General features: G+C 36.3%; 1 protein-coding gene across 2 annotated transcripts in view; it reads left to right on the top strand.

Moving 5' to 3' along the window:
* Positions 1–15814, top strand: part of MCTP1 (multiple C2 and transmembrane domain containing 1) — a 211801-nt gene that overhangs the window by 102947 nt on the left and 93040 nt on the right. For both annotated transcript variants that reach the window (XM_036403021.2, XM_036403020.2), the window contains 5 exons: positions 9383–9485; positions 11596–11698; positions 12041–12142; positions 12489–12563; positions 14128–14247. In XM_036403021.2, coding sequence (XP_036258914.1) covers positions 9383–9485; positions 11596–11698; positions 12041–12142; positions 12489–12563; positions 14128–14247 — 503 coding nt within the window. The remainder of the gene's footprint in view (positions 1–9382; positions 9486–11595; positions 11699–12040; positions 12143–12488; positions 12564–14127; positions 14248–15814) is intronic.

Raw genomic sequence — 15814 nt, 5'->3', positions numbered from 1 at the left:
GGATTCCACCAATGCAAAATTATATTCTATTGGAAATTGTGGTCACAGCAAATACACCTTTCTGGAAATTATGTATTATTTAGTATAAATTCTTTGAAAGTGTAATCTAATGAATGGGAAGATACAGAGAATGAAGTTTAATTTTTCCTTCTCTGTCTGAGAAGAACCTTCCAATTGAGTCTTCCATTGTGTTTTAGCTATTCAGTGCATGGCTTTTTTTCTCCCTAAATCCTGAGTTAGAAAGAATTATATTCCTGTTTCCCTAAGTCTTTGCTTGGTCATGATATCTCTGGCAGACTTTCTCAAGGATTTGGCTGCTTGTAGAGCCCTGGCAGGATAGGTGCTGTGCCTACAGTGACATCCTTTGATATGAAGAGATTTTCTGATGGTTCAGTAAAACCTAAAGTATAATGGACTCATCATGACAGTTGGCTTCTGACATTATATACATGGGTTTCACCTAACCAATGTAAATTACAGGGAGTAAAGCAAAAAGCCCTTCACTGTGACATTGTTTAGGTTTAGGCAATAGTCAGATATATCTAATCCTTCTGCAGCATAGTCAGGTATAGGTGGTGGGTGGTTGTGGAAGGCTGCTGGCTTTGCAAGGCAGTGTCTGCATCTCTTTTACTGGGGCATGTACATTGCTCCTTGTGTCATGAAATAAAATTCAAAATCTCTGCCTCATCATTCATGAAAAGTAAGCAGAGTGGAAAAGGTGTGCCACAGATTTGATCGATTTCAGCAAATGTGCTGTGCTTTTAAGGAATAATATTTAGGAACTCAGATTCATTAGCAAGAGCAAAATTCAAGCTCCATAAGATGGCCTGACTAGAAAATAGCTTGTTTTGTAGACTTTGGGCTTTAATTAAGATGTGTTCAATTCTAGCCCCCTGGCTCTTTCTCCCCCTGCCCCCACCCTTCTTGCTGTGTCACAGACCAGCGATCAGACGCTTTTAGATGGTCCATCCCATGACTTTGACCTTCTGCGAGGTCTTGTGTTCCCTGGGGAACCGTTCAGCTCATGAGGTCTGATTTCACACTTCCAGGATGCCTTGGCTCTCATAACAATGACAGGGAGACAAAGCCCTTTAGAGCGAGCCGCATGGGGACTTGTTTAAATTGGAAACTAGAGAGGAGTCAAGGAACAAGGTTACAGGCTACAGAATAGTGCTTTTAATAAAGAGCTCACAGCTCTGGTTCAGCTCAAAGAGGGCTACCTCTGTACAATTAATTGAGACATTTATCTGGAGCATCTTAGGCCTCCACTTTCTCACAGAATTACCTGATAAATATCAGCTGAGAGGCAAATGAAATGTGCATGAAATGAATTTTTAACACTTTGATTACTGTGTCTTCAGTCTTCATTTGAAGTAAATTTATTTGTATTTCTGTCCTCGTTATCAATCAATTGTGTTTTTTCCAAGTACTGTGATTTCAGAACCTTATATGTCTGGGAGATTTTACTAAAGAGCTCAGTGTTATTTAGGTTTGTTTTCAAAAGCTTTTCAGGCTTTTCCTCCTCTAAAGAAGAGAAACTAAGCATAGAAAATGAGTCAGATTTTTGTTTTCTTTCTTTTTTTTCAGTTTTATGTCTGGATTCAGCCTCTCTTCTAAGAAAAGTCCATGTTAAAATTTTGTTAAATGTACATGTCTTTTCTAAAATCTGTCCTGCTAAACTGTTCTAACATCACCTGTGCAAAAATGGTCTTTGAAATGGTTCTTCAAATGCTAGGAAATGTCAGAGTGATGAACACAAACATTAAATTCACAAAGGTATGGAAGCCCATGCGTGTAAAATTGAAGGAATAAATTCAGAGGCCCTTTGGAAATACGGTTCCAAAAGTAATTTGCTCTGTCAATTAGTGCAAACAGATTTCAATATACACTTGAGCTATCTCCACAAAGTACAAAAATCTAGTAGGTGGGCAGAATTCTATGGTAGATAAAACATTTCATCAGATCCTGTCATATAGGTCACCTGAAGACTTTGGTCCAATATCATGTACAGGAAAGGTACTGGGTTTTAAGTACCAATTCTAGATAGTAATAGAAAAAATAGGATTTAAAAAGATATTTTTGAAAGATATTTTATTAAAATATAATTTTAATTAAAAAATTATTTTAAAAAATAATTTTTTGTGAACCATAACATTTATAATTATACATACAATGAAAGGATGACTTGTGATTTTTTTTTTCTAAAGTAGTCTGTGGAGATGAGTTTAACTTGATTATGGCATTACACTGACTTACCTTGTAAGAGACCTCAAGCATTCATGGTATCAGTGTGTTGCAACATATTTGCATCATCACTGATAGAGTAGAATTATAATTCCCATTTTAAAGATGGAAAACTAAGAAAGGTTAACTGACTCAGCTAAGGTCAACAGAGCAAGTCCTTGTCAAAGGTGGCATTTCACTTGGGTTCTGTACTTAATCCATTAGATAAGGCAGCTTCTCATGCTATTGAGCCATTCCTCCTCCTGGCCAAAGGTCAGACTGACTGTTCTGCTGCAAGCAGCTGGCTGGCAGGGAGCTTGGAACAACATTAGTGACATTAGTGTCTGCATGAGTGGCACTGCCCCCCAGAGTCATGAACTGGCTGTCTTGTCTTCTGAAAAAATAAAGGCCTTTTTTGCTGTGGGGACTTAGATCGGTAATGGATGGGCATGGTCAGAGGTAGGAGAGAATCATAATAGCCTATGAAATATTTAAACAATATTTTGGCTTTTATAGCCATGTTAGAGTCGGTTGAACTTCATGAAGTTATGTTTTGAGAACTTTACTTTTGAATGTAGAAATGCAATTGAAATTCCTTATTATGTTTTTAAACTGTCCAAAGCATTTTTAGTTCAGTTTGATAGTGTAATGTCAATATAATATTTAGTTTAGAATAAGACTAGTGATTTGATGAAAACAGGTTCATGTACTAGGTAATGCTGAAATTGACTTTTTATCAGTTTTTGTAACTTTATGGACTGTGAAATGGCAAAATTATGAAATTATTTGTTTCCCTGGAGTTATACTGAGGCAAGGTATATTTTTCATAGCAATGGTAGGAGTATCTCTGAAGGTCTAATGCGTATCTAACCCAATGCTATCTGCTGGCCCTTGTGAGTTAATATTTCTGAAATGCAATAAGTTTTTCGGAGGACAGGTAGATCTGCCATGTGCTCTCTTGCTGGCATATACTCTGAAGAGCAGTTATAACAATGCTGATTCCTAGGAAAGGCCCATGGCAGCCTTAATTAAGAGAGTAAGAACCTTTCTATAGTGACTGATGATCTTTATAATTTTTCATTTCCATTCCTACAGGCTGGAATTTCAGTGTTTGATGACAGAGAAGCATGTTTATTGCTGTACAAAGTGTTTTCTTCCTTTCTAAACCAGAGTATCATCCTACTGTATAAAATATAGATGTTTCCATATTTCTCTTTACTAAAGTCTCCTATTTTACAATATTAAGTGGATAATGAGCAGATGATATGCAATTTTCTGGAGACAAATGCATGTATTTAATAGAGTTTTAAAATAAAAAAAAAATCACTCTTGAACTTGTACAAAATATGGCAAGCAAGTTGTTCAAATTTAAGATTTGACAGCTTTTTATCAAAGTCAGCTTTGTATACAAGTGGAGCTAGGAAGTGAGTGTGAAAGTGCAGTTATATTCAAATGAAGTCTCTGTTTGAAAGAACTGCTATGTTCCAAAATTAATTTTTGCTCGAAAACAGTTTGCTGAGAATTAAAAATTTATGTTGGATCATTTTCACCTTGGAGACTGTTGAAGGAAGGCCTATATAAACTGCCCAGAAATATAAGTTATATCATATTGCAGTTTGACAGTTTTAACACTCAGGTAAAGTTCATAACTAGACAAATAAAAGATCCTTGCATCTGAATTGGTCACGTGTCTTTGCCATCTCTTGTGAATTTGAGATGAAACCCAGTCGTTTGTTGTTCTAGCTGCCCCCTAGATTGGACAGTCCAGCTCGCCTCCAGCCTGGAAGATGGGCTGCAGTGCTGTGTGTGGGACCATCACGATACAAGGGTTCACAAGTCACCTAATATGTTTGGTGCTTGCTTGTGAGTACCAGAACAAAGAGCCAGATGAAAGTCCTGTGGTGTTTGAACTGATGGAAAGGGCCTTTCTCAAACTTTTCCACTAGAAAAAACACAGGCTGTGTGGTGCTATGGCTACTTGAGAAGAAAATCCAGGAAGCTGAAATTGTGTGGAGATTGAGGCTTTGTTGTTTTGATTTTCTAAATATTTTGAGAAGCATAATTTTGAAATATTTTAAGATTGCTTCTATCAATCACTATTTTGGTCTCTTTTCCATCATGAAAAAGTGCATTTTATATTTTCTTGTTGGAGAAAAATGTCTAGGTGACCAGCCAAAACAGATAATGAATATGAGCTGCCAAGTGACTTTGTTTGTGAAAGACTTCCTGGGCTTTGGGGGACTTCGAGTTTTGACAAAAACAGCAAGCAACACATCTCTATTCCTCATTGCTGCCCCTTTTGGAGAGGTGATTTCATGTTATGGTGTACAATTCATCCGGGGACATACAGAAGTTCTGTTGAACTAGATGCAACATGTGTCCTAAAATTCAAAAGTCTCAAAGATAAAAATAAATATAGAATTCAAAGCTTCAAAAGATAGGTAGCTCTTTAGGATTTTTTTCACTGGTGGCATACATTATGAAATAGAACTCCTAGAGTTCATTCTCAGATAGCCAACTTCTGTACTGGGTAAAGGAAGAAAACAGGTGAGGGAGATCTGTCAAAAGAGAAGTTGCTTTTCCTTCCAATTATGAATATTATGTAAATTAGCAGTTTATTTCTAAAATTTGAGGAGCCCTTCAGACTGTACAAGTAGAGACCAAAAAGCATGAGCTGTTACAGCAAAAAAATGGATAAATGATATTTGTTTAACTTTGTATGGAGGTTTTCTGCAGGTTTGATTTCAGCAAGTTGGAAGGTGTACTTTGTTTTTTCACTACCTACTTCTACTATGAATTCCTGCAATCAGTGGTGAGGTATGATAACAGTTAGCCCCACTGTGGTCATGGGATACTCAAGATTTTCAGTGTTGGTGTTGGTGCTGCTAGGAGCATGCATTTAATGTGTGCCTTAGGCATGTGGTGGCCATTTTATTCTTGTACAGCGCTGACCACATGCTTAGGATTGTATTGAGAAGTTTGCTGGGGATGTCTGCCTGATCAATAGCTAAATGTCTCTAAAATCACTGGACTAGGAGCTGGAGGCCTATAAAGAGCACAGAGCAGGGATTGCTAGTTGGAAGATCCTCAGTAGATACAGAGGGTTGATGCATGACAGGTTATATACAGTTGTATACTACAGTTGTGGTTTAGTTTATAGTGAAAGGAGTTATGTTCATGATAATGTAATATGAAATGATACAACTGAGCATAGGCAGCACAAGACTTAGAGTTTTTTATGTGTACTTTTAGAAGGGCTAGAGGGAGAACACACTCTTCAGACACTCTTCTGAATATGTGTGGCTCTTTTCTAAAAAATAAGGAAAACCATTTCTGTATCTCATATTTGAAATAGCTAATCACGTTAACTGACAGAAATTATCTGAGGCTGCCTTTGTTCGAGTGTGTTGTGCTCAAGGTACTGGCTTTGAATATAGTTGAATCTTCTGGGTCCTCCTAGAGACCAAGGAGGCCTTAGGTCCTCCTAGAGACCTAAGTACATTTTTTACTATTTTAGTGCTCTCTTAAGACTTTCATTGAGAATGATCCCATTATTTTGAACACTGTTGAAATGCAGCAGGTTGCCAAGGTTGTCAGTGAGAATTAAGATTGCAGTTACTCTTTCTAATAATGAAAACTTGAAAGATGACAGATAGATACGAGTTTCACCAAGTCTTCATGCATTGTTCTTTCTGTCTTTCTGGATCACATTCACTAATTTGGGTTAGTATCTTAACAATGTTTGCACATACCTTATGTTGAGCATGTTAACAATGAGTGTTGCCTCTCAGAGGCCCAGCTTGGTTATGAGTGTTTCAGCATATGTAAGAAATAGGCAATGGTGAAGGTGTATGGGGGAACTTTGTAATCAAGTAAATATGATAAAACCAACATTCTTTAGCAGAGATGTTCAAAGATGGGAAACTTCTCTTTGTCAGCCATGGTATTTGAACCTACCCTTGAACCATGTCATGTTGCCTCTATTCAAATTTGTTCTCATAGCATTTTCAAATTATAGGAGAAAGATGTGGAGTGTTGACTTTAAGCGAGGGTTTTTTTCATTTCTGAAAACCGGTTGTTTTTGGTTTGACTGAGGAGCTCTACAATTAATGCTACATATTTTTGATTGACATTCATGTAAATCTGTAAGAAGAATCATTGAAAAAGTGCATGCCAAGAGGCACAGAAGAGAAATAAATGTAGTAAACCCCCTCTCTTTGTTAATAGAAAATGGCATGTATATGCTGCAATGTAATTTACTGTGTCTGTATATGTTTAATAAGTTCAACTCACATTGTACCACCATATCCAAATATGATTGATAATGCCTTAAAAAATGAGATCTAGTAGTCCACCTGCTGTACCAGTGCTGCCTTCTTATTTTAACTGTCTTCTGTGTGTTTCTTTTTCAAATACTGTAATCTAAAGAACTCAAATAATATAAATTGTTTAGATTTCCTATCACCTTCTAGACTTGTGAAATAGAAGAACCTTGAGATGTGTGGTACATCCATTTCTGCTGACTAATGGATTGTATCATTTTTCAAGATAATGGGAAATATTCAACACTATATGATTTTCTAGAGGAGGTAAACATCAATTAACCATAATTCACAATGTGTTTAAAACAATTATTCTTAATCATTAATGTTAATAACATGCACATAATTTGCATATCAGCCCTTGGTGTAGTCAAAATCAATACTGTAGTTTGGGAGTTGTGGTCCCTGGACAGCTTTGTCTAAGTGTTGATTTCATTGTCATTTGTATAAGGTATGAAACAAATTATATGCTTTCCCTAATATCATTAATGTAGCCTCACTAATGTAGCTACTGCAGCTTCTCAGTTTATGGTTTCTAATAATGCATGAAAAAATAATACAGAATTAATGAAGTCATTGAGAAACACAATTGCCTAGTATGCTAGATTTAATTAGGGAGGGCCAATGCCAACATTCAATATATTTTGAACAGTTTACTGCCCAAAGAAAGTCTGAAGAGAAGAGCAAGTCATGCGGTACTATGCAACTCAAGTGTTCCTTTACATTAGACAAAGTTCCCCTGGGTCCAGGAAGCAGCAATTTGTTGTTCAGCTTTCTATTTATATGAAAATAATGTGTACTCTTGTACTGTGCCAAAGGCAAAGATCACTCCTTCCAATTATTAGAGAAAATAAAAATATAAAAGCAGGATAGCATGTCTCTTTTTCAACAGATTTATAGCACTTATCATTACTGACATAATTTGAAATACGAGTTAAATAATTTAGCCCAAAATGTGATTTCTTCCCTTTATGGCCTCTTTATTGAAAGAGGTCTTCCCACCATGTCCCTTATCATTAGTGTTCTTCCCATCATAGCTGTTCCTTAGGTCTGCCTCTCCCCACCTTCTTAACCTTCTAGGTAATTTCAGGATTGCCCTGAAATGCTGAAGATACCAATCCTACGTTTTGCTTTCTCCCATCCCACTTTGGACCACTCCTTTTTCAGACAGCCAAGCTGTTCTTAAGTATCAGATTCAGGTGTCTACTTTTCTTCTTGTCCTTTTGTCCTAGTTTAGGCCAAGGATGTGTGAGGGTAGAGCCTGTAGTCATGTGGGCTTGTCTAGGCTGTTACTCTATAGACTCAGATCATTGCTGTATGTAGGAGTCAGGGAGTCTCTCTTCCAAGATGAAGAGGTCCTGGCTTCTGGTGGAGGAAAATGGGCAGTGCAGAGGTTCAGCAGCCCTTTTCTCCCTTTCTGGGAGAGTGTGCAGTGAATGGAGTGGTGGGTTGGTGCTGATCCCAGCTGGAGGATTTGTCTAACATTGTGGGGTTTTTTGTTGTCTTGGTCTTGAGGACAAAAAGTGCAGGTGTGAAAAGTTTGAGTGCCATTATCTTTCATTGTCTTAGGCTTGTGGGAAAAAACATGGTGTAGGGAATGGTGGGGTGGCACACCATGTGTGGAGGCGGTGTGTCAGACTCCAGGAGCATTTTGCATGTAATCACCCTCTCTTATACACTGTTACTGTTTGCTTTCTTATCTCATTGCCGTTTCCAGTAAGTTGTTACCTCAATCCATAATTTCTGCCTTTAGTTTCTCTCATATGAAAGAGGGGCTGGGGAAAAGGGGAGCAGCTTAACTTCCTGGTGAGCTTAAAATAAACCACAACGTCTTTCCAAAATAAAACCTTAATTTAGTGTCAGTTTCATGTTCTACCCCTAAACTTACATTTCTGATCATTTTTCTTGCGCTTTCCTTAGTATCTAAGCACTGCTTCCCTGCAGTCTTTTCCTGTAAGCTGCCTGTTTAATATTTAAGGACACACACACATACACACACACACATATATGCACACACTTGCTTTGCGCATTGCTTTTCTTTAAAGGAAAAAAAAATATACCTTCATATCCATTTCCATTATCATGCTTTAATTATCAACATAATGCATTTTCAAAGCAGCAACTTCATACTTTCTCTTTTGGTGGCTTTCATGCTGAGGGACCTCTTTGTAAGTATATCCAAAACTATTTTTTTGTGCTTTAGTGTATAATAAAATATCAACCATGTTTGCATTTCTGCTGAGACTACAGCCCATCATTCCAGCCCATACCATCTCATTCTTTAATTGTACTTGCCCACTTTGTCTTGTGTTAGGCTTTTATATGAGGCTGTCATCAAGATTGTTGGATTTTGGGGAGAGGATTTGTACAGTATGAAACATAATACAGCATAATAGTCTTTGGATAATTTTCATAGGTGCTGTGTTGTTACAAATAATACAGAATAACACATTTCCTTCATATCAAAATACTTTCATTATGTTATCTTTAAAGTGAATGGGTCATTGGTACCATTGAAGTAAAGTTCTCTTAGCTGTCTCACAAGGGTGCTTGGCAACTTCTAGGAACATGCTGTGTTTCATCAGAAGAGTCTGTATGGTGATTTCATTGTCTACTCCCCCTCCCCTCTTTTTTAAAGCGAAAGAATTGTTCTTTTAGCAAAGAATGTTAATAGATTATGGAGATGAGTAGTGTGTTATAAATATCCTGAATATAGTGCAGACCATTAGAGTGAAGTTCAGAAAATAAGAAACAACCCGCTAAACTTGTTTTATTTTAAGCTTGCTCATAATGTGTTTTCTTAGTTCATAAAATTAGTTCTAAATTTTCTCTTACAGGTAAAAGTGACCCATTTTGTGTAGTTGAATTGAACAATGACAGACTGCTGACACATACTGTCTACAGGAACCTCAATCCAGAATGGAACAAAATCTTCACATTGTAGGTGTTTGGATTTAGGTGGGGGGAATGGATGGACAGTGGGTAGTTTTTCGGGGTGAGGGTGTTGGAGACGGAAGGAACAAAAATACTTACTGGCAGTTCTAAAGGAGAATAGTGATGACATACTGATATTTCTTAACTAAACATTCAAATACTTTTTGAGGATTAAGAACATGAAAACAAATACAGAAGTGGTATAATTTTAAACATAAAAATGCCAGGTCTGTTTCTTGGAAGGCATGTATGAGTAATGGTATGCACACCAGACTCCTGTTAGGTTCAGCAAGAGTTTCAAGGGTCAAATCCAATGTGATGGATTTGCCCCTGAAGTTTTGAGTGGGGAAAAAAAAGATACTGTGAATATGACCTTTATTAAAATATCGTTGTTAACTGTAAAAAAAATTAGATAGGTACATAAAGTTAGAAATTCCACAAGCATTTATATTTCTCTGAATTATGATTAAATACTTTCTTCTTGTCTCCATTTACTAACTGCCCTTCTCACAATACCTTCTAGTATCATACTAGTACAAGCCAGCTGTTGCGAAAAATGCAGTCTAAAACAATTGGTTGAGGAATGATGTGATTGGTTCTTCTATCCTTTTGTTATTTTGAAGACAGTTAAAGGCTTTGACAAAATAGAAAAAAGGTCTTCCACAGACAAAATCCATGTTGTTTGCTTTGCTCAATTGCCTTTTTTTTCTCCCTTCTGTCTATCTGACTGTAATGTGACACCAATGAGTAGAGAAAACTGATCACTGCTGCTGAAATCAGTAACAATCCTCTGCAAAAGCAGTAGAAGATTTAGTTTTATGTACACTTACTTCACTTTATTTTACATTAAAATGCTATATTTTGCCCTTAATGTCAAAACTCAGTCTGATTTTAATTTTTGTTTTCCCCTCTAGATTTATCATTTATATATTTAGCATTGGTTTTGTGACCTGCAGTGAGCTCTCAGAAATTAACTCAGAGCAAAAGAAACAAATCTCACAGTAGCTGTACTTTTCAACAGCTTATTATAGTAGTTCTCATTTCTGTATCTGCAAAACCATGCTAAATTGTTCATTAATATATTTCTAATTATTTACCAATAGAGCCAATAACTAATCATCATCTACTTCTTGACAATGTTCTGTGCACAAGGAATTGCCTAGATTTGTAGAGGACAAAAGACTAATCAGAAATCGAATAGAAAACCTCTAAAGGCTTTCAGTGCCTTTCTTCTATGTACATTTGCATTTATATTCAGATTTCTTAATTAATTTTTGGGCTAGCAATCCCTCATCTGGAGGAGTATATTTTACTGAAGTTGAACTGCTTTGCTTGAATTTGTATTTCCTGGATCAGCCATTCAATCAACTATGAGTTCTCTCAAGTAATTTTTTTATTCAAATAAGGAATATGAATTTTTCACCCAAAAGTTTACATTTAGAGTGACATATCCTGTGCATGGCAATGGAGTGTTTAATAGCTTGCAGTCTTTTTTCCTCAGTTGTACCTGAGAGATGCATTGTGCCATATTATTTGTTCTTTATTTGCTGTAATTTGTTGTGTATTTGTAATTAAATGAGAATTTCAGAAACAAAGAACCTGTTCTTAGTGCAAGGATACGCTCTTGTAGATTGTAATTATTTCCATTTACAAACCTACAGGTTTCACTGTATTTGGCAGTAAGAACTGCCACAAGGCTAGCGGTGTTTTAGAGTAGCTTTTAAAAGCTCTCTGTCCTTCTGCTGGTGGCTGTAAATCCCCCAGTGCTGCTCCTTGCAGATCATGCAGTGCAAACCCAAGCAGGAGATTTAAAGCAACATCCTTCAGAAAACTTGTGCTGGAAAAGCCTTTCAGAGAGAAGGAGTGATTAGAAAGCATTTTGATCCCTAGAAAGCATTTTGGTCATAAAAAGCCTTGCAGAGAGAGAGAGAGTAATCATTGCAGCCCTTAGAAAGCATTTTGGTTACATGCAGAGATGTCTCATTCACTTAATCTCACTTCTCCTCCATGGCTTGGAAAAATAGATGGATATCTGTGTTAGCCTTTTACAGTTTTGTCCTTGGTACTCACTGGTGTAAGTGACTTCTTTCTTCTGTGTGTACTTCTCTCTTTGTAGCAATATAAAGGACATCCACTCAGTGCTTGAAGTGACAGTTTACGATGAAGACCGCGATCGAAGTGCTGACTTTCTAGGCAAAGTTGCTATACCTTTGCTGTCTGTAAGCTTCATTCACCTGACATACTGCTCTGAATTTTTCCTGCTGAAGGAGGGAAAGAGAAAAAAAAAATAAAATTTGCAGCTCTGAGTCTGTCATTTCTAAACCAAGGTCTGTAATAAGAACACTAAAATTTTAACATACTCTATTCACGGCCATGTTGAATCCCATGATAGTTAATTTTTCCTGACAGACTCGGTCCTGGTAATGAACAGGTACTTGTCAGACTTGCCACAGTTGTTTTGGGTTCTCTGTCAGTTTCAGCAGCTGGGGGTCAGGGGTCACCGGGGGGGTGTATTCAGTGGAGACCGCAAGACAGACGGCTGTCATGTCCTTTTCCTGCAGATTCAAAATGGTGAACAGAAAGCCTACGTCTTGAAAAACAAGCAGCTGACAGGGCCAACAAAGGGGGTCATCTATCTTGAAATAGATGTGATTTTTAATGCTGTAAGTCTTAACTTTGGGTTTTTTTGTACTGCTAAAGAGTTCAGTTTCATGAAAGCTTTTGTTCCTGATTTGTAGAGAATTTCTGTCATTCCTCATTTTCTCTAAGCCTTGATGTATACTACAGAATACTCTTCTGCCACTGCTTGGAACACCCACTCTTTTTGTTGCTGCTGCTGCTGGTATTGCTGCTAATGTACAGAGCAGCAGCTCCTGTCTCTGTGTATGCTTATGTGTCCTGAGCTTGGCAGCCATGACTTTGAAACTTGGTAAATTTTGTGAATTGAAGCTGGTGTAACTAGTGAGGAGCAAGTAAACTTGAAATACTGACATGCATTTTAATGCATAGGTGAAAGCCAGCATACGAACCTTAATGCCCAAAGAACAGAAGTACATTGAAGAGGAAGACAGACTGTCTAAACAGGTAAAGAGTAAGGAAACACTAATCCCTTCTAAAATCCTTAATATCAAGTGTGCGCATTCAAATATCTGGTATCCTACTGCTGAGAGTAAGGAATAACATTTTCATTATCTGTTTACAAAAGAATATGATAGGTTGAGAAGTCAGAAATGGAATACACAGGTTTAATGTGTCTCCTCTATAAATTGCTGCCTAATTTCCATGAAATACATGAATAAGAACACAGTTGAAACCATCAGGTTTCACACATATCAGATTATTGCACAGGTGCATGTAAAATAAGTCTTGCATTAATTTTTGCTCTTAACTTCGACCCAAAAGTTCTCCATTTGTTGCAAGGTAAAGAGTCATCATTCTTTTAGCCAAATTTCAAGGAAGTTACTTGACTAAGGTTTGAATCAAAGCTGATAGCAGACTGAAATTCTTTGGAATCCCAGCAATAGGAAATGTCTTGACTCCTTTTTCCTCTGAATATTTTTGCTACACAGAGTTTTAATGCTTCGGTAAAAAATTATTTAAACACACATATTCTTCTGCACTCAAACTACTTTGGCCTCATTTTTTCTTGTTCCACAAATGTTGTATCTTAAATTGAGAGAATTTGTTGGACTATGGGAACAAGATTTTTGTTGTTTTCAGTGAAAAGTCAAAGGTCTCAGAACTGCTTTCTTTGTTTCTGAAAGCCTGCATTCTTAAGCATGGCTTAGATTATCTGCTGGATGAATTTTATATCAGTTTATGATGTAGTTCATAAAACAAAACATTTCAAGAGGTAAAATATTTCTTTATTTGCAATTTTGAGTAATGCAGTTACTAAAGCTGAATTTTGCACTACTATTCCATCAAAGAAGCAACAAAACCTTTTACTCAAGATTCATTCTTCTTATTATTTTCATTAATGAAAATGGCATTGTGACTTTTGCAGATGGCAGGAGTGACCATTTTCTATGTGTCTCAGTACACACTTCATTCACTGGTTTGTCCACTTTTTGTGGTGAGGTGTGTTGCCATTTTAGAGGATATAAGTACATTTTCCTGAATCAAAACCTAGAATCGTTATGTCTTACATATATGTAATTTGAAAGTATGTAGATTACTTTGGTAAATACTTTAAACAATGCTTTCAAAATAAATCAGAGAGACAAATTTGTTGAAAATGTTAAATGGTGCAGATATCTTAATTACATTAGAGCAGTGGTGTTGCATGGTTTCAGGTTAGTGTCCTGCAGCATCTTTTTATTAAAAATGGCCAACATTTGTTAAAGGCTTAATGAAACTGAAATCTAATTAATAAAATAATATGTGAAATTTTGCAAGTGGTGTTTCAATGCTGAACAATTTTTGTACCATCTAGAATTAAATTCAATAAATACCGATTGATACAATTAGCAAATTCTTGCTCTTCCAAGTCTCAGATTTTAAATTAACTTGCTCAATTTGTGAGATACAGAGCTTAATATTTTCTCAGACTTTCACCCAAATTAAGAATGACAGTATTGTTAGCGTGAGCCTCTCCTGAATCTTTTTGGTGTTTTGAAATATTTTCAATCTTTCATCTTTTTAACAGCTACTGTTAAGGAACTTCATCCGGATGAAGCATTGCATCATGGCGCTCGTTACTGCTGTCTGCTATATTAGCAGTTGTTTTGACTGGGATTCTCCTCCAAGAAGTCTAGCTGCTTTTTTGGTATGATCTTCTTTATACAATTTTTAATCATCCCAGTGTGTTTGTGCTCTAGACTGAGAGACAATACTGTGTAGATTGGTGGTTTCTTTTTAATTTATTTAGAAGTTTGCATTATGATAATATCATCAGTCACGTTTATTCCATTTTTAAAAAAAGTAATTAAGTTTAAAATGTCATGCAAACAAGATAGAGTGATTTTTAAAATTTATAGTTGTATATTTATAGTAAAAATGTAATTGATTTTATAAGGTGCAAGCAGGTGATGCAAATCAAAATAGAGTCATTGAGCTATGGATAATATATTTTAAGCTTCTCACAAATGATGTCCATTAAAATTTGTTTGGTCCCCTTGCATATTGAATAATGACTCTCAAAGTATTTTGATTACTAATTATTCAAACGTGGTGTTCCTAGAAAAAAAAGTCCACCAAAATAAAACAAACCCAACTTTAAAACCATAAATGGAAACAAATTAGTACCTTTTAGGCAGCAAGCTCTGGTCATAATTTTTAGTGAATGGTTTTAAGTGAATTTGTTTTTAGCAATTTAAACAAAATTGCTATTTCTTCAGGAATATTATCTTCATTATTATTAACCTTATTTTTCTGTTAAATTTTAAAAATTCCAAGCGCAATTGTAGATTGCATTGTGTTACCCAGATAAATACCTCTTTATTTTTAAAATCATAAGAGCTACAAACAAAACCATTCTTTTTTCATTACAGAATAGAAATGTATGCATGGACATACTTTCTGGAATTTCAAAGTTTTTTTAATTGGCTGAGAGATACTGAGGTTAGTAGCTGCTCCACTATGATTATGAACAGGGAAGGGTTTTGGTATAACTTTGAATAATTATAGACATCATCTGGTGACAGTACTTTTTACTTGGGTGCCTGAAGGTCAGGTGCCTCAAATTTGAAGAAATCAAACCAGACTTTGGTAGCTGGCTGTGCAGTAAAATGGAGTAGTTGGGTCTGTCACTAAATCATGCTGTTTTGCAGAAAGTTTCTCCTAGCAGGGCTCCATTTTTACTGTGTTGCTTGTTAAACCCTTGGTTGCCATGTTCATTGGGAGTACAGGAAATACATGTGCTATTCAAAGAAGCAGGGGGCTGTACTTTTGCCAATGTCTGTAGTGATGGCCCTGTGTGAAAAGACAAAATATGCTTGCTACTGTTTGCTGTAGAGAGGTGATCTATCATTTCAGTTAACAGTAATCAACACTTCATAGGAAAATGCAGGTTTCAACATAAAACTCAAATGTTTCATGTTGCTATTACTGCTTCAGTTAGTAAGTATTCATCACTCTAAGTCAGATTTTAATGTGGGTATGGAACACTGTTGCCAGTGGAAGAAAGGAAAATTGAAAGAGATCCTATTCTTTGGGCAAATTGTTTTTTCCCTATGGCACACTGCTGTGGTTGTGGAAGTAGTGGTGTTGCTGTTAAAATTTAATTGTTTCTGGTCATAGAAAAAAATCAGTGTCATAAGAAGTAGTAGAAGTAGTAGTAGTATGTAAAACAGAATTTAAGTAGGGAGGCCAATAATCAGTATATGTTGTTATTA

The sequence above is a fragment of the Molothrus ater genome, chromosome Z, assembly GCF_012460135.2.
Source record: "Molothrus ater isolate BHLD 08-10-18 breed brown headed cowbird chromosome Z, BPBGC_Mater_1.1, whole genome shotgun sequence".
Classification (NCBI taxonomy): domain Eukaryota; kingdom Metazoa; phylum Chordata; class Aves; order Passeriformes; family Icteridae; genus Molothrus; species Molothrus ater.
The sequence above is the reverse complement of the archived record's forward strand: the minus strand, read 5'-3'. Positions and strand labels throughout refer to the sequence as shown.